General features: G+C 33.1%; 4 protein-coding genes and 1 long non-coding RNA gene across 6 annotated transcripts; 1 reads left to right on the plus strand and 4 right to left on the minus strand.

The window, feature by feature from the left end:
- Positions 1 to 1,208: 1,208 nt before the first annotated feature.
- Positions 1,209 to 6,163, plus strand: LOC111712225 (receptor expression-enhancing protein 5). Of its 2 annotated transcripts, none has more exons than XM_023486789.1 (5): positions 1,209 to 1,679; positions 2,758 to 2,902; positions 3,426 to 3,588; positions 5,229 to 5,332; positions 6,053 to 6,163. In XM_023486789.1, exons 1-5 carry the CDS (start codon positions 1,439 to 1,441, stop codon positions 6,093 to 6,095), a joined length of 696 nt encoding a protein of 231 aa, XP_023342557.1. In that variant the 5' UTR covers positions 1,209 to 1,438; the 3' UTR covers positions 6,096 to 6,163. The 2 variants fall into 2 exon arrangements, with proteins under 2 accessions (XP_023342557.1, XP_023342566.1); XM_023486798.1 differs by having other exon boundaries at positions 1,226 to 1,679; positions 5,229 to 5,323.
- An 896-nt stretch (positions 6,164 to 7,059) lies between these two features.
- On the minus strand, positions 7,060 to 8,523 carry LOC111712238 (uncharacterized). The gene is made up of 3 exons (XR_002767412.1): positions 8,261 to 8,523; positions 7,559 to 7,718; positions 7,060 to 7,172 (listed from the first exon to the last, which is right to left on the minus strand). It is a non-coding gene; the product is annotated as an uncharacterized LOC111712238 (long non-coding RNA).
- Positions 8,524 to 8,861: 338 nt separating this feature from the next.
- LOC111712217 (uncharacterized) lies at positions 8,862 to 12,430 on the minus strand. Its single transcript, XM_023486778.1, has 2 exons — positions 10,344 to 12,430; positions 8,862 to 9,828 (listed from the first exon to the last, which is right to left on the minus strand). Exons 1-2 carry the CDS (start codon positions 10,675 to 10,677, stop codon positions 8,945 to 8,947), a joined length of 1,218 nt encoding a protein of 405 aa, XP_023342546.1. The 5' UTR covers positions 10,678 to 12,430; the 3' UTR covers positions 8,862 to 8,944.
- Positions 12,431 to 12,755: 325 nt separating this feature from the next.
- LOC111712091 (uncharacterized) lies at positions 12,756 to 13,609 on the minus strand. Its single transcript, XM_023486612.1, has 3 exons — positions 13,463 to 13,609; positions 12,854 to 13,260; positions 12,756 to 12,797 (listed from the first exon to the last, which is right to left on the minus strand). Exons 1-3 carry the CDS (start codon positions 13,527 to 13,529, stop codon positions 12,756 to 12,758), a joined length of 516 nt encoding a protein of 171 aa, XP_023342380.1. The 5' UTR covers positions 13,530 to 13,609.
- A 32-nt stretch (positions 13,610 to 13,641) lies between these two features.
- LOC111712244 (EIN3-binding F-box protein 1) lies at positions 13,642 to 19,863 on the minus strand. The gene is made up of 2 exons (XM_023486816.1): positions 19,425 to 19,863; positions 13,642 to 14,778 (listed from the first exon to the last, which is right to left on the minus strand). Exons 1-2 carry the CDS (start codon positions 19,645 to 19,647, stop codon positions 13,715 to 13,717), a joined length of 1,287 nt encoding a protein of 428 aa, XP_023342584.1. The 5' UTR covers positions 19,648 to 19,863; the 3' UTR covers positions 13,642 to 13,714.
- Between the last annotated feature and the right edge of the window lie 651 nt (positions 19,864 to 20,514).

Raw genomic sequence — 20,514 nt, forward strand, 5'->3', positions numbered from 1 at the left:
TCTGTAACACTGTACTGTATACAACAAACCCCTGTACATTGCTGTAACACTGTATTGTATACAACAAAACCCCTGTACATTGCTGTAACACTGTACTGTATACAAAAAAACCCTGTACATTGCTTTAACACAGTACTGTATACAACAAAACCCCTGTACATTGCTGTAACACTGTACTGTATACAAAAAACCCTGTACATTGCTGTAACAATGTATTGTATACAACAAAACCAATGTACATTGCTGTGACAGTGTAACAGTGTACTGTATACAACAAAACCCCTGTTCATTGCTGTAACACTGTATTGTATACAACAAACCCCTGTACATTGCTGTAACACTGTATTGTATACAACAAAACCCCTGTACATTGCTGTAACACTGTACTGTATACAAAAAAACCCTGTACATTGCTTTAACACTGTACTGTATACAACATAACCCCTGTACATTGCTGTAACACAGTACTGTATACAACAAAACCCTTGTACATTGTTGTAACAATGTATTGTATACAACAAAACCCCTGTACATTGCTGTAACACTGTACTGTATACAAAAAAAAACTGTACATTGCTGTAACACTGTATTGTATACAACAAAACCCTTATACATTGCTGTAACACTGTATTGTATACAACAAAACTCCTGCACATTGCTGTAACACTGTACTGTATACAACAAAACCCCTGTACATTGCTGTAACAGTGTACTGTAAACAACAAAACCCCTGTACATTGCTGTAACACTGTATTGTGTAAAACAAAACCACTGTACATTGCATTAACACTGTACTGTATACAACAAAACCCCTACAGTTTTACAGCAATGTACAGGGGTTTTTTTGTATACAGTACAGTGTTACAGCAATGTACAGGGGTTATGTTGTATACAGTACACTGTTACAGCAATGTACAGGGGTTTTGTTGTATACAGTACAGTGTTACAGCAATGGACAGGGGTTTTGTTGTATACAGTACAGTGTTACAGCAATGTACAGGGGTTTTGTTGTATACAATACAGTGTTACAGCAATGTATAGGGGTTTTGATGTATACAATACAGTGTTACAGCAATGTACAGGGGTTATGTTGTATACAGTACAGTGTTACAGCAATGTACAGGGGTTTTGTTGTATACAATGAATTGACATTATCGCCATAGCATAACATGACGTCGTTTAATGTCTTTGAACAGAACGGCTCTTGATCGGTATAATATTTACATGTTCAGTTCTAGTCTAGTCTAATACCGCATGCCTTTGTCCTATTAATTCAATAAATTATAAAGGCAACACTTGCGTATACCAAGCCAGTGCTTATCAAGTCTTTATATCCAGCCTGAGATTAGTAGCTGGCTTTACCGCGGCGTGTTCACGACTCTATAAAAATACAAGTTATAGCCCGGGACGACCGGGACTTATGTCTCGTTTGTGAAAAATGTTTAAAAAACTGTTTGGGAAACAGAAAAAAATAAAAATGGCAGAAGGTTCCACAAGTGTGTCTCAGGATAGAGCAAGTTCGTCCGAGCTTGATGAGAACTCATCTAACCATACGGAGAATTGGTCCCAGGAGACAGAAAACTCGTCCAAGGGACCGAAGACGATGTTCGTCCAGATTAAAGAATACCTGGACCAAGTTCAAGTATCCGAGGATCATAAACTCGATAGGTTTATTAAAGGTTGAACTAATAATATTTTATTTAGGAATGAATATAGTATTATATTATAATATAGTATTATATTGCGGGAGTTATTTAGAATAAGATGAACATTAGATAAACCATTCTCGTGAATTTTATTATTATTAAACACGAGTTTACACTCCAGAATCCATGCAGAGTTGGCACGTTAGGAAGAAAAATGCACGTTCCTCGGTCCTCCGCCGTTTACGTTTTGTTAAATGTTTAAATCGTTGAAAATCAAAAATAACAAAAGGGTCCTCTAACCTCTCAAATGTTTACAATTTTATATAAAGGGCCATATACTAAGAAAAAAGTAAGTATGCTAAGTACTGACGTGACGTAGCCAAGGAGTATGAAATAGAAGGGAGATACAACTGACGCGGCCCGCCCAGCGCCCTACCATATGATTATGCATGCTTTGCAGACAGTACTCCATTTGAATAAGAAATATTTGTTCGATGTACAATTACCACGTTTAAAATAACCTATTTCTTATTCAAATGGAGTACCCGTCTGCAAAGCATGTATAACCATATGGTAGGGCGGGCCGCGGCAGTTGTATCTCTCTTCTATTTCATACTCCTTGGACGTAGCCTTATTGTTTTCAACACTCTTGTTATGCTCAGAATAAAGTTTAGTCACAACAAAAACATTAAATTAATTCACCATTAAACTAGACCAAAATTTCTTTTCAAGAAGTCTACTTAAAGATTCTGTTGACGGGATTACAAGTGATCCTTTATAATGTCTAGAACTGTAAAACTGTACAACTCTACCGGAGTAATAGTGAGGAATTTTTAGTTAATCGTTTTTATGTTGAAAAGTGTCAAATTTTCACAATATCCTTCAAACTTCCATCAATATTAAGAAAAACTAAACTATTTCATTTATACATACAGAGCGTCCCATATCTTATTAGATTATCTCCAATCGTTCTCGGTCTAATATGATATGGGACACCCTGTACAAAAATATACAATGTTCTGTCCTCAGTTTGATTATTTGATGAGAATCAAGGATTAAATGCTGTAATAATAAGTAAATTATTCAAATAAATCTTTATTTTGAATTTCAGGATTATGTTTGGTTGGAGGAGCCTGGTTCCTGCTGGGTCATGGTTCAAGTTTACTCCGGGTACTCATTGCATTCCCATTCCCGGCGTACAGGTCTCTCAAGGCTGTTCTATCACCATCAAAGGAAGACGATATTTCATGTCTCAGGTCAATACTTTATAATATTTAAAATTCACCTTATTTAAATAATATACAATTATACAAAGAGAAGTTATCATCATTAAATCCAGCTATAATGACGGGGAAGAAAATAGGTAAGAAACCCACGGAAGAAAAATTCGTTGTACCCTCGAAGTAATTAAGATTTTGAATTAACAGTTATCCAAAAATAGATTTTTTTTTGTGCTATAAGTTTACAGATGTTGCCTCGTTCTGTTTGTGAGTAACTCAAAGAACTGTGTTTCAAGTGACCCTCCATTAAAACGTGGCGTCTCAGATTAAAAACTGTATCGTTAAAATCTCTAAGATTTTGTCGTTTTTTTAAATCTTAAAACGTAGTAAAACTGGAAAATTGTCTCTATAGAATAGACCACGTTTCACTTTTGAAAAGAAAAATAAGGATATACCATTCATTATTTAAGGGAGTGTTTGCGAATAATGAAGGGGGTATAAGCCTATACCCCCTTTCATAGTTCACGAACACTTTCCTTAAAAAAATCATTTTTTCTAGGTACTGGATAGTATTGGCTCTCTTCTCCTGTCTTGAAATAGTGCTGGATATCTTCATAAACCTTCTCCCTATACAAGGTCTATACATGAGCTTGAAACTGGTTCTTCTTCTCTGGTTTATGGCTCCGATTCAGCTTAATGGGACAGATCTTGTTTTTGAGAAGGTGAACAATACAAATTTATTTTTAAAAACAAGTTCACCGGATATTTTTTTTTCTTTTTAATTTTTAAAAGTTCACTGTAAGAAATAATACCGGTGTCACGTTAAAAAACGTCCAGGCTACTTCTTTTCAGTCTTAGACATCAAATTTCAAAATATTTAATCGATTATGGAAAATCCTACTCCATGATAATCCGACTCCTATATTATCCTTTTCCTAGAAAATGATAATACTACTCCTAGACAATCCTATTCCTAGATAGTTCTACTCCTAGATAATCCTACTCCTATAATAGATAATTCTGCTCCTATATAATCCTACTCCAATATAGTTCTACTAGTTCTTCACCTAGAAAATAATACTCCTAGTTAATCCTACTCCAATTTGGTTTTACTCCTATATAGTTCGGTCCACCTATAATTCTACTCCTAAATAACCCTACCCCTATATAATTCTACTCCTTTATAATCCTATTACTATAAAGTACTATCCTATATAATCCTACTCATATATAGTTCTACTCCTAGATAATCCTACTCCTATATAGTTCTACTCTTAGATAATCCTACTCCTATGTAATTCTACTTCTAGATAATCCTACTCCTATGTGATTTTACTCTTAGATAATCCTACTCCTAGATAAGCTTACTTCTTGATAATCCTACTCCTATATAGATCTACTCCTATATAGCTCTACCCCTAGATAGTCCTACTCCAGTAAAGTTCTACTTCTAGATAATCCTACTTCTATATAGTTATACTCCTAGATAATTTTACTCCTATATAATCCTACTCCTATATGGTTCTACTACTAGATAATCCTACTCCTATATAGTGCCACTCCTAGATAATCCTACTACAAGAAAATTTTACTCCTATATAATCCTACTCCGATATAATCCTACTCCTAGAAAATTCTACTCCTAGATAATCCTACTCCTAGATAATCCTACTACTATATAATCCTTAGGGCGGCCCTGTAAAAATTGTTCAGAGGTGCACTTAAATCCTACTCCTATATAATTCTACTCCTAGATAATCCTACTCCTATATAATTCTACTTCTAGATAATCCTACTCCTATATAATTCTACTCCTAGATAATCCTACTCCAAGATAGTTCTACTCCTATATAATCCTACTCCTAGATAATCCTATTCCTATATAGTTCTACTCCTAGATAATCCTACTCCTATATAATTCTACTCCTAGATAATCCTACTCCTATATAATCCTACTCCTATATAATCCTACTCCTAGATAATCCTACTCCTATATAATCCTACTCCTAGATAATTCTACTCCTAGATAATCCTACTCCTATATAATCCTACTCCTATATAATCCTACTCCTAGATAATCCTACTACTATATAATCCTACTCTTATATAATCCTACTCCTAGATAATTCTACTCCTATATAATCCTACTCCTATATAATCCTACTCTTATATAATCCTACTCCTATATGTTTTTACTCCTATATAATTCTACTCCTAGATAATCCTACTCCTATATAATTCTTCTCCTAGATAATCCTACTCCTATATATTTTTACTCCTAGATAATCCTACTACTATATAATCCTACTCTTATATAATCCTACTCCTAGATAATCCTACTACTATATAATCCTACTCCTAGATAATCCTACCACTGTACCGTGAGAATGAGCCCCGTCTAGATGAACTAGCAGATCTAGCAAACCTTCAAGCTTCACGTCTACTCTCTGCTACTAGGGAAACTAGGCATCTATATATTCATACAGTGAGACAAATATCATACGAAATTCAGATTTTTAAAAACATTTTAAAAACGTAATTTTAACAGAAACAATTTCAATAACAGAACCATTTAAACCGTTGGTTCCTAAAAAATAAAGTCGTCCTATTAGCTCTGATTCTCCTTTACAAATGCGCCAATAACGAATAATCGTTTTTACGAAACAAAAATTGAGATGTTGTCGTTGTTCAATATGGAAAAAAACTTTCCATACGTCTGGCTTCTCAAATAGTGGATTTCTACAGATAAGATTTGTCTCATTTCTGATGTTTAAAAATGACAAGATGGCCACATATTATTTCTAGGATAAAAACTAAACATGTTTCGTGGAACACCACACCTGAAGTATTTCAAAATTATGAACAGAATGCTAAAAATATCTCACAAATTATAATATCCCAAAGATTCTGTTCGCATTTTCAAAACAAAAGCTTTTGATTACGTAATTGTTTGTGATTTCAAAATAAAAATGTTCGTAATTGCGAAAAAAAAATGTTTGTAATTACGAAGAAAATGTTCGTAATTACCAAAAACGTTCGAAATTTAGAAAAGAATGTTTTTAATTTCGAATTTTTTTCGTATCTTTGATTTTTTGTTGCTATAATATCTAAATGATCTCTGTCTGTTTTGTTTAACGAAGAAATCGGTAATGAACGATCCATAGTATTATCCTTGCCTATGTTCAGAGGACTGGAAACTGGTGAAGAAATAATGAAGAAAGTATTCTAATCTGTTTCAGCAGTATTTACTAAAATGTATTTTATCTGAGTTTTAATTTAACATATTTTTAATCTTTTTATGTTTTTATATCTGGGGAGATGGATATTAAGAAATAATCTGAAGAACAAATAATATAAAAAATGTTTTAAGGCACTGAGTATACTAATAGTAATGTTCTTAAGGAATTAAGAACATGAGCGAAAGGTTTATAAAGAATGAATAACACGTGAGGTTTGAACGAGAAATTAAAAAATGGAGTCCAGAACTTTTTCTAAGGTAAATCTTTTCCAAAACAATAATCCGTTTCTCTGCCCCTTCAAGGGTTTAATATAAACGAGGAATCTTGATATTTCTAGACTCGATCAGATTGACAGGATTAATTGAATACTTGAAACCCATCTAACAGGCCCGTTTTCAAGATTTAATCGGGGAGAGGGTGGGGCAACTAGTTTTGGTTTACATTCAAGAAATTTAATCTCTCTTTGCTTCATTTGGGATTTAATTTAAACCCCAGACATACAAGAATAAGTGAAAATCCTGACAAAACAAAATGTAAAACACAACGTCATGATAGATATTATTTGACCGAAGGATGTCGTATTTTAAAGCCTAAATATTGGTTGGTTATTGGCTAGAGCAGACTACTAATATTTAATGCGCCAGGGGATTGGAAACTACTAATGTATACCAGGGTTACCAACTCTAGAAAATCCTTAAAAAGTTTAAAATTTCATAATCTTCTCAACCTCTGAATGATAACTACAGGTCTATTTCTCATAATTGGATTGTTTTATTAAAAGTAACATACTTAACCCTAAACAGGCTTGGGGGGGCGTTTGCCCCCACCCCCTGTAGTTTTTTGTCCTAGCACTCTCATTTTTGACACTATCTGAGATTACTCCTGGATTACCCCTTGATCTGACAACTTGTACCAACATGTTAGCATCAACTTCTCTAGGTTAGGGAGAATATATCTGCAGTATTATTTATTTCAACAATAGTAATAGATATTAGATTAAAATGTGAGAACACTGTTTGAACAATTTCATTCTCATCCTTGGCACTTCTTAGACCATAAAAACAGACCTGGAGTAGAAACAGAGATTTTCAAATCTGAGAACAAAAAATATTTCATATAGTTACTAAGGAATCAAATAATAGATATTTTTTTTCGGTAAAAAGGACAAATAAAACATTTGTTCTCCCATTTTTTAATGTCGTTTTCGGTCTAACATTCCGCACAATTTTTAAGGTTAATATGTTTCGAATCGTACTCTTAATGTAGAGTTTTTCAGGAAAATAAAGATTATTTTAAAAATATTAAAAATCCGTTTAAAACTTTTCTAATTGGGTATAAAATGCACTTATAAGTAGTTCATACCTTGAATAAATTATTTGCTGAGATTAGATAAAAAAATGATAAAAATGTGAAAATTATATATTCAAATAAATTTCTATTCAATAAATTCTACCTTGAATGAACTTTATCTCGTCAACTATTCTTCTCAGGTTGATATAATCTACTACTCCACCTATCCTCCAAACCTTGAATGTGTTCTCCAACTCATCAATCCGACTCAGCAATGTTGTACTTGATGTTGTTCTTGGTGTCTTCTCCTTCTTACTCCGTAACTAAAATATTACCGCCTTAATATTTTTTTTCAACTATGTTAAAAATGTAAAATTTAAATTAGGTTTAGTCTCTTTAATTCGACAAATATTTAACCGTTGTTTAGTTATGTGTAGTGTTTAATGTTGATCGTCGTAGATTGATGAACCTACAAATTGGCACTACAAGTGTATTTCGGGTGACCTGACCAACTATTAGAGATAATTACAGGAATTGAGTCTTTCCCACTAAGACCGATTTTCTAATCCCTTTATAATATATTTAAATATTTTAAACTATGGATTTCATTAGATCAAATAATCAAAGGTTGAAATATCAAATGGAGTGTTCGCGAAAAATGGAGGCTATGTTGTTTGGGTAAGTCGTTTTCAACAATTTTCGCCTTATAGACGCAACAAATAGAAGTAAGATTAGAAGTAGCAATCAAAAGCGTCTATTTTTCGCGAACACTCCCTTTAAAGGTTTACACCTCTAAGTTGCAAATATATGGGGATTAGAAAATTTGAGTTTGTGGCAAAGACTCTCCATAAACTAAGTTGCTTACCAAATTCATAACGATAACCGTAAAATTAATTCTTTTCCAGGTTGGATTAGCTCGTCTCCTCTCTTCTTAAACATTTCTTTATTAGCTCGTCACCTCTCATCTTAAACATTTCTGAACAAGAATCTGAAGCAAATTTTAAATTAAAACAGAAAATTCCCACAAAATAAAAACGATGAAATATCAATGAATTTACAAACTATCCTTGGAAACAGGTTTAACATTATGGATTCATTTTGACACAAGGATAAAAAAACACAAATTAACATGAAATCCTTTTGCAAAATCTTTTTAAAGATTGTAACAAATTTAAACTAGAGAAGCTAAATAAATTTCTGTCTTAAACGTTAAAGTGGAAAAAGAAAATTAAAGAAGAAAAGTTGAAAATGATTTCCAAAAGACAACCATTTTTAACAACAATAGAAATAGTGAAACTAGAAATTAGGAGATTAATTAATATATTGATAAACATGCTTCGGAATATTATTCATTAGTTCTAAATTATCTTTGTTTGCAGGTTACCACTCAAACTGAATAGAAGGATATTGAATATTTTTTTGTAGAATCATGCAGAAGAAAAAATATAAAAAACGTGAAGGAAAAATTGAAAACTGGATTTTTTCTACAACTTGGAAAACTAATGTTAATGAAGGATTGGTTAGAAATCAGTTCTATTTGCGTATTGGATCAGAATACAAAATTAAACTGAATAGAAGGATATTGAATACGGAGAGTTTCTTCAGCAACAGTTTCTCCATTTACATGAACAGTCTTCAATCTATTCCCTGCTGTGCTTAGTATCTCCAGGAGTCCTCCTTCAGTCAACTCATCACAGAATGCCAGCCATAGGTTTTCCAACATAGGGAGAGATTTTACTCCGTTCTTGAATCCGACTCCAGTGATACTAGTCCAGGATACATCCAGATATCTGAGTTTACTCCCAGGTATACTCAGTATCTCCAACAGTTCTCTATTTGATAACTCTTTACAACCATTCATGATCAGTGTTTCAAGGTTTGGAAGTGACTTAAATATCTTATCTAATCCTAACCCTGGGATACTAGTATAGGAAACATCCAGATATCGGAGTTTACTCCCAGATATACTTAGTATCTCGACTAGTTCTCCGTTTTCCAGGTTACTACAGGAAATTAGGGTCAATGACTCGAGGTTTGGAAGAGATTTTACTCCTCTCTTTATACCAACCCCTGTTATGTTAGAACAATCTAACTTCAATTCTCTCAGATTACTCCTATATCTTCTCAGTATCTTCATCAGTCCTTTATCTGACAGCTTATGCCAATCTGTCAGCTGTAACTTCACTAGGTTAGGGTAAGTACTAGGAAGACGACCAGTAATATCTCCTGTATTCTTCATACCATAAATAGTAATAGATTTTAAATTGTTATGAGAGAGTGTTGTCAGAACGATTTCATCCTGATCCTTATTTTCATCTGTATCCTCATGTCCAACAAACTCTATGCTGATAGATTCCAGCTCCTTGTGTTTCTCCACCAAATAGTTGAACACTGGACCACAACCAGGAGTAATAAGAGGATAGATTGCCAACTCTAAAAAATATATATTCACATATTTACTTTAAAGTTAACATCGACTTTTTCAACAATTTTGAAGTCCGCTCAACAACTGGGAGAAATCTGATGGAAAAAGTTCTATCAACTATTTCAATTACAATTTGTGATTTTGTTCAAAAGTTGAACACCAAGTCATGGCAGGACTATGCAGAGTTTAACTCCACTTTGAAACTAGTTGTTCCATCCAGTTCTGATTGATGGGTGACATAAACAATTTTTTTCTCAATTGCATTTAGAAGAAAAAAATTGACATAGCTAAATATTGATAAAAAATAAAAAAAACCCAACAAACTACTATGTAGTATGTATTTGCATAAATAAACTATGCATCTGGGGGGAGCACACCCCCTCCACACCCTACCCCGGTCAAGCCAATATAGAAACCTAACAAGAATAGAGTCCCAACAGTTCTGAAGCTTATTAACAAATTTTAACCATGAAGGAAAGTAAAATTGAAATGTGTATCACGGACTATCTGCTGAAGGTGTTACCTTGAATTGTACATATCTCGTCTGATAATCTTCTCAGTCTAACAGAATCAACTTCTCCGTGTATCCTCCAAATCTTAAAGGTTTTCTCTAACTCATCAATCCGTCTCCGCAAGGTTGTACTTGAAGCTCTAAGTGCTCCCTTGTCCTTCTTATTTAAATACTTGAGCACAACCATTAGATCATACACTACCATGCTCTCCAAGTTAGACAACTTATTCTCCATTCTTAACTTGTTTCTATCCTCTGAAAATAGGTGTACTATTAACATTAATATCCATTGAATAAAAACTGGCACACAGGCGGGGGGCAGTAGTCCTCTTGCTCCCTTTGACATCCCAGGGGGAGCCTGTACCCCCCTGGGATTTATGGGCAAAGGTTAAAATCAGGTGAGGTGGGTTTAAAAGAAGCTTTCCCTTTTTATCAAAATTGTGTTTTCCCCTTTGAAAATTTTCTTGCCGCTTCGCGCCATTTATTTCAAAATTTTACCTTGGTTTTTCCCTTTTATCTAAAATCTCTCCCCACCCTACTTGATAAACAACTATAGCTATATGCATTATGCAAGTGTTTGGGATGTCTTCCCATAAATACAGAGAAATACATAATAATATATACAAAAGTTTGTGGACTACAAAGGAAAGTAGTCTCAGGAGACTACTCAGGACTTCAGAGAATAATATGAAACTATACAGAGGGATACATTATATATAGTCCTTGAATCGATACTACAGTGGACTACAAAGTAGTCTCAGGAGACTACTCAGGACTTTGCAGAGAGTAAAACAGAACTATACAGAGGGATACATAATCCTTGAATAGGGACAACAATGGACTACATAGGTGACATGTACATAGTAGACTTAGTGTAGAATAACAGCATTTTTAAGGCCAGGGGGTGGGCAAAAAAAAATTCGCGCTAAATCTTGTCCACCTTTGACTGAAATCCTGTGTACGCGCCTGTGCACTATAAAGCTAATAAAAACAAACAATTTTTTTACGCGTATTTCCAAGTTTACATTTATTAATATTTTAAAGAAATGCATTTCATATCTTGCGACATGATCTGCTATACTCTGCTGTTCTTAAATCTGAAGCAGAAGCAGAAGGATGAGGAACCCTCTCCTCCCTCTTAACAAACTCTCAAACAGTGGTATATACTGTAAATGACAAACAGTAAACTAAGATGTACATTGTACAAACTCTCAAACAGTGGTATATACTGTAAATGAAAAACAGTAAACTAAGATGTTCATTGTACAAACTCTCAAACAGTGGTATATACTGTACATGACAAACAGTTAACTAAGATGTACAATGTAAAAACACTCAAACAGTGGTACATACTGTACATGACAAACAGTTAACTAAAATGTACATTGTAAAAACACTCAAACAGTGGTACATACTGTACATGAAAAACAGTAAACTAAGATGTTCATTGTACAAACTCTCAAACAGTGGTATATACTGTACATGACAAACAGTTAACTAAGATGTACAATGTAAAAACACTCAAACAGTGGTTTATACTGTACATGACAAACAGTAAACTAAGATGTACAATGTAAAAACACTCAAACAGTGGTACATACTGTACATGACAAACAGTTAACTAAAATGTACATTGTAAAAACACTCAAACAGTGGTACATACTGTACATGACAAACAGTAAACTAAGATGTACAATGTACAAACTCTCAAACAGTGGTACATACTGTACATGAAAAACAGTAAACTAAGATGTTCATTGTACAAACTTTCAAACAGTAGGATATTATGTACTCAATACACAGAAAACAGTAAAAAGAAATAATATTTTGACGCATGTCCTCCCCTGAAAAATTGCTCCTCTCCTGCAGTTCCTTGATCAAGGTAAAGTTGCTCCTCTCCTGTAGTTCCTTGATCAAGGTAAAGTTGCTCCACTCCTGTAGTTCCTTGATCAAGATATAGTTTCTCCGCTCCTGTAGATCTTTGATCAAGATATAGTTGCTTCTCTCTTGTAGTCCATTGATCAAGGTATAGTTGCTCCTCTCCTGTAGTTCCTTGATCAAGATATAGTTGCTCCTCTCCTGTAGATCTTTGATCAAGATATAGTTGCTTNGAATGAGATGTATAGTTGAACTACTAGCTCAACTATATCCTGGAATATTATGAATGAGATGTATAGTTGAACTACTAGCTCAACTATAACCTATCTTGTGTCTCATAAATTTTTTAAAAACTGTTACAAGGACTTGAACTACTAGCTCAACTATATCAACTATATAAGTGACCCTTGATTAAAAATGTTTTGTCTGAACAATATTGATGAGAATATTCTTGTACTTCTCACAGTAAACTCATTATTTCCCATTAGTTTAGATTACAGTTTCTCAACAAAAACCAAATTTATGCAGTCGTGACAATCGAAGAAATCAATGTACAGCTACATTTCGTATAACAGTTGAGAAATCAGGCTAAAACAAAAATAAATAAATCAAACAATGTAAAAATATATAATGAAATATCCTGCCTTTAGCTCCGCGATCCTGCTTTTTCTTGTCTCCAAGTTAGAGTTCAATTTCTCCAGATTCTCAGCTTCAACTTCAACATAATCTTCCTTCTTTTCAAGAGTATATTTATGGAACTTCTGAATAGTTTCCAACCCTTGGAGGAACAAAACAAAACTTTCCTCCAGCTCAATTTCCTCATTCTTCATTGATTTTAAGGAGACAAGCTCTAGATCTATGTCAGAGATGGTCTTGCTCTGGAGAGAGAGACAGTTCATCCCAGTCTCTAATTTCTCCTTCTCCTCATCCATCTTGTTCCGGAGAAGGTATATTTGCTTGGTTAGATCATTCCTCTTTGTGAGAGTTGTTTTTATCTTCTTCTGTAGATGGGTTCGGATATACTCCAGGCTTTTCAAAGATACATTGTCGGCTGAATAGTTTTTCGGCAGAGGTGTTAATTATATCCGTATATATATATAATTCCATAAGTATCAATATTTTTTATGCAGAAATGATAAATTAAGGAATCTTGTATTGTAAATAGTTTCATAAACCCCTTTGTAATTATCAAGATATAAAATCAAATTCTCAATGTATATTTCTCTACAAAATTGGGGGAACTAATTACACCCCTCCTCTTCGGACTGATACACTTGAGCCTTCCCCAGTCTCAGGTTTCTTTATCTCTTCTCCAGGCATTTTTATTCACTGATCTGAGGATAGATATATTAGAAAAGGAGACAAGAAAACCATGGAATGAAAATTTTTGAGATTTCTAAAATCCAATAAAATTTTACATTTATATTAAAATCATTAATTTTGTGTGAGAATTTGTTCCACAACTGTTGTTTTTACTTTCAATAATTTCCACAGAACAACCATTTTCAATATTCAAAATATTCAAAATGAGCAAAAGGATGTTGAATACGAAGTGCTTGTTTAACATCAGCAGATATTCTGGTTCGGGATACACGAACAGACTTTAATCTGTTTCCTGTTACACTCATTATCTCCAGGAATCCTTGGTCAGTCAGTGGTTCACACGCTAGCTCCAGGTACTCCAACATGGGGAGAGATTTGACTCCTTCCTTGAATCCAATCCCAGTTATATAAGTATAGGATAAATCTAGACTTGTGAGTTTACTCCCGGATATTCTCCGAATCTGATTCAGTCCTTCAGCTTTCAAATACATACAACCAGACAGGTTTAGATCCTCCAGCATTGGTAGATATTCTACTCTCTCCTCTAAACCAATCCCTGTAATCATCGTCCAGGAAAGATCCAGACACCTGAGCTTACTCCTAGATATTCTCAGTATTTCAATCAGTCCTTCGTCTCTTAACTCTTCGCTCCTATTCAGGTCCAAGATATCTAGATTTGGAAGAGACATTACTCCTTCCTCTAATCCAATACCTGTTGTATTAGTATTTGATATATTCAGAACTTTCAGTTTACTTCCACATATTTTTAGAACCTTCACCAGTCCTTTATCTTTCAGTTTATAACATTCAGCCAGGTTCAGTGTCTCAAGGTTTGGAAGAGATTTGACTCCTGACGCTAAACCAATCCCTTTTGTGTCGGAATCAAATAAAACTAGTTCTTTCAGACTTATCTTGGATTTACTCAGTATCTTTGTCAGTCCTTTATCTGACAAATTATACCACTGTCTCAGTTCCAGCTTTTCTAGACCAGGAAGAATACTGGTAAGATCCAATATATCTCCTGCTTTCTCCATATGAGATAGATAGATAGATCGTAGATTAGAGAATACTGCAAGTACGATTTCGTCCAGATCCACTGTAGAAATATAAACATTTAACCCTGACAGTACATCCATCATATCCACAGTAATACGGAAAGATTCTAGTTCCTGGTGCTTCTCCATTAAATCCTTGAACACTGGACCACATCCAGGAGTAGAGAGATCGAGATAATGGATTGATAAATCTAAAATACAAAAGGGTTTATTATGCTGGATAAAATAATCAAGATTTGACATATCGAAGTCAGTTCATTAATCAAAAAAGTCGTTAATTATTAATATTTTTTTTTTAAGTTTAAACAAAGCTATCTGTATCAATTAGTTCGTTTTTTCGGTCGTTTTTAGCATATATTTTCTTTTAGGGTTAAAATTTAGCATAACATAAGAAAATGATTTCTAATTCTTATTTCTTTAAGTATGACAAATTTTGACCGTGGCAAAGATATATGCGAAAAAAAGATCCCAAAACGATGCAAAAATGACCCAAAAACGATCGTGTGGTAACGATCATTTTAGATAGTTTCTTCAATTTATATTTTTATAGGATAAAGATATTGCAAAAATTAACAAAAGAAAACTTTAACATAAAACAGTTTTTAAATCCTGAAAGTTTTAATTATTTTTTCTAAAAGCAATCCAAAACTATTAACATTTCACTATCTTTCATTCTCACTGAATTTTAAGTCTTTTTTTTATACATAGACCAAGAGCGTGCACATGGATCACATGGGACTGTAAAGGTTTAACCCTATTGAATCGAATCTAATATACATACTCATTAATAAAATTTCAAGATTCTAACTTAAAGTTTTCAATATCAAATTTCTAGATTTGAAAATTTTAATTACACGTTTCTGGAGTAAAAGTTTACTATTGTATTTCTAAACCTAATGACTTTACTGTCAAAAAAATTCGAAGGTTTAACCCTATTGAATCGAAGTTAAAAATTTCATTGCTATAAGTCTTGACTTAAACAGGTTGCTGTCATATTTATGCTACCTCAATTTTCCTATTCACCTAATCTCCTTTTTAATTTAAAAATAATCTTCTGTATATAATGTTTTTAAACCTGAATATTTGAATTAAACACTTTGTTCTTCTCTAAACACTAATTCCTTATAATTACTGTTACAAAATTCGTAACTATTCAGAAGTATATGTTTTAAAATCGGAATTTACTCGGGTTGATTTAAGCTCTACCAGTTGCTAGTTTTAAATAAACTAAAACTAATAGTTTCTTTTAATTATTCAGTTTGAACTGAACTGAAACGCCTCTGGAACTAGCAAGATACAACACCGAGAAACCAAGATGTCACAAGATAAGGGGACAACGAAGAGTTTGTCCCTTTCTGTCGGCCATCCATGTTTACATAGATGAAACGTTATCTAGGAACCTAAATGATCCTAGTTATTATATTTCATAGAAGATGTTGCCTCAATACTAAATTGCTAGCATATTTGCTTATTAGCTAAAAAGATACTAACGAACCATCAATGTTCGTAGTTAGTATATTTTTTCTTAATTAATTATTACGTTCCTTCTGACACCTTGCTAATGAAGTCTCAATATTATTAAGACGAACCATCAATGTTCGCATTTATTGCTTTTCGTTCCTTCGAGTACTTCTTAATTATTCCTTATTTCACCTTGCTTATGAAGCCTCAATAATAACGAATTAACACATGTTCGCTTAAAATGTAGCCTCAATATTAACGAAGAACGTATAATGTTCCTCGTTATGAAGCTCAAAATAATTTTCTTTAATGTAAAAATGGAAACTCGCTCCCGTGTATGGTTATGCGAAAGTATACACACTGATAATTGTAGCATTTTCCAATAAGAGATAACACTCACTGTGTTTGTAGTATCTCCCAGTCAGATTTCATAAAAGTATCACTTTTATACATAATGTAGTTTTTTCTCTCGAACTGCTGCTTTACCAATACTTGAATACAAATTTACCAGCAATCCAGACATGAAAAAACGAAAATAAATGTATCTGTTAAAATTAAATCTCGAACTTAATGATTATAACTATATGTAAGAAAGTTTTGTGTTAAATCCATATTAACAATCTTGTAAACTATAATGATACATAAAATAAATATCTAGATTTTAAAAAACATTTCACTATCTGTATGCAACCTTCTGGATTTAGATCTTTAAGCTAACCTGTAATAAATATAGTAGTAAACCCCCATATTTGTAAACCTTAACATACCTGTATATATTACGTGATACATTATCTGTACCCTAACTGCGTTAGTAAATTCTGTGAAGACCTATCGGTCCTTACCATAAAACTCAAAATATAGATGAGTTGGAATAAGAACTCTGCTTGATAACGGTATTAGAGTAATAGTTCTCGAGAAGAGAGCGAGTTGTATCTCGGTTGATAGATACAGACTAAGAAATACAGAGAGTGTTGTATCTAGATTGAATACAGACTAAGGATTATTGTAGAACAGTTGTATCTCGATTGATAAATACAGACTAAGAAATACAGAAAGTGTTGTATCTGGATTGAATACAGACTAAGGTATTATTGTAGAACAGTTGTATCTCGATTGATAGACACAGATTAAGAATTACAGAGAGTGTTGTATCTGGATTGAATACAAACTATGGTATTATTGTAGAACAGTTGTATCTCGATTGATAAATAAAGACTAAGAAATACAGAGAGTGTTGTATCTGGATTAAATACAGACAGAAGGTATTATTTTAGACCATTGAGTTTTATAGTGCGTGGTATCTCGATTGACGAATACAGAGGTTGTATCTCGAGTGATAGTTACTGACAAATATAGACTATAGAGGTAGTATCTCGATTGAGATACTGATAAATCCCGAGGTTTTATCAGTATTGATACAGACTTAAAAGACCTTCTTGGACAGATCTTTGTGACATTATTTAAATAAAAATGTCTAAATATAGATAAGCTGAAAATTGTGTTTTCTGAAAAATGCTTATACCCTTAATTTAAAATATTTACATCCTGATATCTAAATGTTTAAACAACTATCTTAACATAGCAATGAAAAATACAATTTATTTCCTCCATGCATTTCACAATGTTTAACTTTTAACCACTCAGACGTCTAGACTTTTTAACCCACTTTCTAATAAAGCCTTTGCGCCTTTTAGCTAAACCAATCATAAACCAGAATTTTACGTACAATTCTGAACCAACCAATGAAACCATGTATATCAAGGAATTAGGTTATCTATATTATATTTTTCGTTATATATTGTGCGCCATTGCAACCCTTTGTGATTATTTTAGTATAAAAACTATGTATATTATATGTATTGTCACTCTATATTGGCACTTCATATTGTACACTCTATTCTCTACTCTTGTGAAATACATGCTGACAGATAAAAGTAAGTATTTTTATATAGTTCTGTCTTTATAGAGTCTATAATCAAAGAGTTTCTGGCTTTATGAGTGTTGAATTAAAGAATGTTGAATTATTGTAAATCAAATATCTAGAAACAGTTCCTAAAGATCTTAGCGTAAAGAATAAAAGTTTGACTTTTAGATAAACTCTTCGTATTTTTTTTTAAACATTGCGTAGCTGTAGTCGTTAATCTGACAATCTTATGCAATAGCTTAAATTTAAAAAAGGGTACAAGTATAAACAAGGATAAATACTCTTATAGTTGGACATTTTAACCTTAATATTCAGATTTACATCACTCTAAAAATTAAGACATTTTTTTATTATAAAAAATATATTAAAGCTTATTTTCTAGAAAAAAATCAATAAATATTAAAAGCTAGATTTTTTGCACCATAGACTTTCAATGGACAAGTCTAAATAGGTCATGTAATATTAAGCTAAATCAATTAATAAGAATGCAGATACTTTTGTATAATAGGTGTTATAACTAAAGGAGCTGGTGAAGATCTTCTATTTGAAGGGGTGTGTTGGTGGTTTGGTCCCTGTCTTTATTTTTGGTTCAAATCTTCCAATTTTTTGAGTTGCATGCCTAATTAGTCATTCTTTTCCTCTAAAATAAAAAATTGGACACTAAGTGACTAATGACCTATAATGACCTTGACAAATAGAAACTATAAACTTTATGCTTATCAAACGAAAACTAGGAACCCAGGAAATACAGTAACAGCAACGAATTGAAAATGTTTTAACTGTGACTTAATTAATTTCAAACGAAAGCTAGGAACCCAGGGAATAAAGTAGCAGCGATGAATTCAGTGTTTGACCTTCTACTGACCTTAAATTACATCCAAATTAAAATCCATTTCTTATCTGGTTCCTAGCTTTCGTTTTATACTCCTGAAGTCATTGTTGAAACATTCTCTATTTGTCAAGGTCATTAAAGGTCATTGGAGGTCATTATTGTCCAAATTTTTAAATTTAAATAGATCCCTAATTAGGCGTGCAGCCAAAACGTTTTAAGATTTTAACCAAAAATGAAGGCAGGATCCCCTCCTCATCAAATAGGACATCTCCATCTTCCCCATTATAAAATAGTGAATTCTATTGATAATTATTTAGAGAAAAGTTTGGAATCTAACCCAAATTAGATAATTGATGAAATCTATGTAAAACAACTTTCATGATAAATTTTGATAATTGGCAAATATATTGATAAAATTAATATAATGAAAATAAAAATAAGCTAGCGCGCAGGTCAGAGTATAATAAGGTAAATTTTGAGAAAAACTGTGTTTTGATGCAAAATTATATGAGAACATAAGGAGACCACAAAGAATTTTTAATGAAAATCTGAGTGCGGGTTTTTACAGAATCCCTTTAACTGTTGGCAAAAAAAATCTACCGCATTTAAAATGGATTTACCTTTTATGATCTTAATCTCGTCAGATATTCTCCTCAGCTTGGCAGAATCTACTAATCCACCTATTCTCCAAACCTTGAATGTGTTCTCTATCTTATCAACCCGTCTCCTCAAGGTTGTACTTGAAGCTCTTAGTGACATCTTGTCCTTTAAAGCTGAATAGTTTAGCACAACTTTGAAATCAGGCTCCGCCATCCTCTCCAAGTTAGACAGCATATTCTCCATTTTGAATGTAATGCTATTTTCTGGAATATAGCCTTTATTTCTTTATGATACATCTTTCGCTCCATGTTGAATATATTCGGTCAAAACGGCGTTTAAGGGACAGACATTTTGCTTACGTTATTTGATCATGCACAATTTACAAACTTGGATCTAAATTTCGATTGTATTCAAAATATGTCTTAACCTAACCTAATCCTAATAAGTACTAATAATAAATACTAATTTCGTCATGTCCAAAATTGATGGGAGGGGGGGGGGGGCAAAAATCGTTCACTAGGACAGACCCTCGCTTCGTTTTTGAGATTGTGAGGTACTTCGCGAAAAATGAAGAATTCGGTCTTTATGCTACCTAGATCGTCACAACGTGTGACTTTTGTCGACTGAGAGAAAAAACTGATCTGGATCTCATAAAATGGCGCGGCAAGACAGCAAAAACCAGTATTCAGTCTTCTTTTCTTGAATTTGTAAACTCGGACCCGATTTTATCCGTTGTCGCATTTCGCCATGACTTCCCACCGAAATCATTACATTTAGCAGAATCCTAGTTCTAATTTCTGATGTTGAATTTAGAAAACCGGTTTGGAACTTTCCAAACACAGGAGAAAAAGTGTACGCTGTGTTCTGTGCAAGTGAACATCACAAAACCGGTTTACCAGGGGCACTTTGTGTTCATTATCACAGGACTCGCAGGGGTGAAAAAACTACAGTCCCCCACTCATTAAAATTGTAAATCATTAAATATACCCCGGGCAGCCATACAAGAGAGGAAAATATCTCAAGATATTTGTAATATAAGATGTATGGGAAAAAATAACTTGATAAAAAAATATAGTTGATCATCTAATCTTCATCAATAAAATGGAATTT

This window comes from Eurytemora carolleeae, unplaced genomic scaffold (genome assembly GCF_000591075.1).
Source record: "Eurytemora carolleeae unplaced genomic scaffold, Eaff_2.0 scaffold110, whole genome shotgun sequence".
Lineage (NCBI taxonomy): Eukaryota > Metazoa > Arthropoda > Copepoda > Calanoida > Temoridae > Eurytemora > Eurytemora carolleeae.

Excerpts from the sequence above, each read along its gene's own strand:
- LOC111712217 (XM_023486778.1), bottom strand. The coding sequence starts at position 10,677 with ATGTCAAAGGGAGCAAGAGGACTACTGCCCCCCGCCTGTGTGCCAGTT. Across the intron at positions 9,829-10,343 it reads CGAGATATGTACAATTCAAG|AGTTGGCAATCTATCCTCTT; the intron begins GTAACACCTTCA and ends TATATTTTTTAG.
- LOC111712091 (XM_023486612.1), bottom strand. The coding sequence starts at position 13,529 with ATGCCTGGAGAAGAGATAAAGAAACCTGAGACTGGGGAAGGCTCAAGT. Across the intron at positions 13,261-13,462 it reads TGTATCAGTCCGAAGAGGAG|CCGACAATGTATCTTTGAAA; the intron begins GGGTGTAATTAG and ends AAAACTATTCAG. Across the intron at positions 12,798-12,853 it reads GCAGGATCGCGGAGCTAAAG|CCTGATTTCTCAACTGTTAT; the intron begins GCAGGATATTTC and ends TTTTTGTTTTAG.
- LOC111712244 (XM_023486816.1), bottom strand. The coding sequence starts at position 19,647 with ATGGAGAATATGCTGTCTAACTTGGAGAGGATGGCGGAGCCTGATTTC. Across the intron at positions 14,779-19,424 it reads CGAGATTAAGATCATAAAAG|ATTTATCAATCCATTATCTC; the intron begins GTAAATCCATTT and ends TTTGTATTTTAG.
- LOC111712225 (XM_023486789.1), top strand. The coding sequence starts at position 1,439 with ATGTTTAAAAAACTGTTTGGGAAACAGAAAAAAATAAAAATGGCAGAA. Across the intron at positions 3,589-5,228 it reads CAGATCTTGTTTTTGAGAAG|ATAATCCTACCACTGTACCG; the intron begins GTGAACAATACA and ends TCCTACTCCTAG. Across the intron at positions 5,333-6,052 it reads TCTGCTACTAGGGAAACTAG|AGGACTGGAAACTGGTGAAG; the intron begins GCATCTATATAT and ends GCCTATGTTCAG.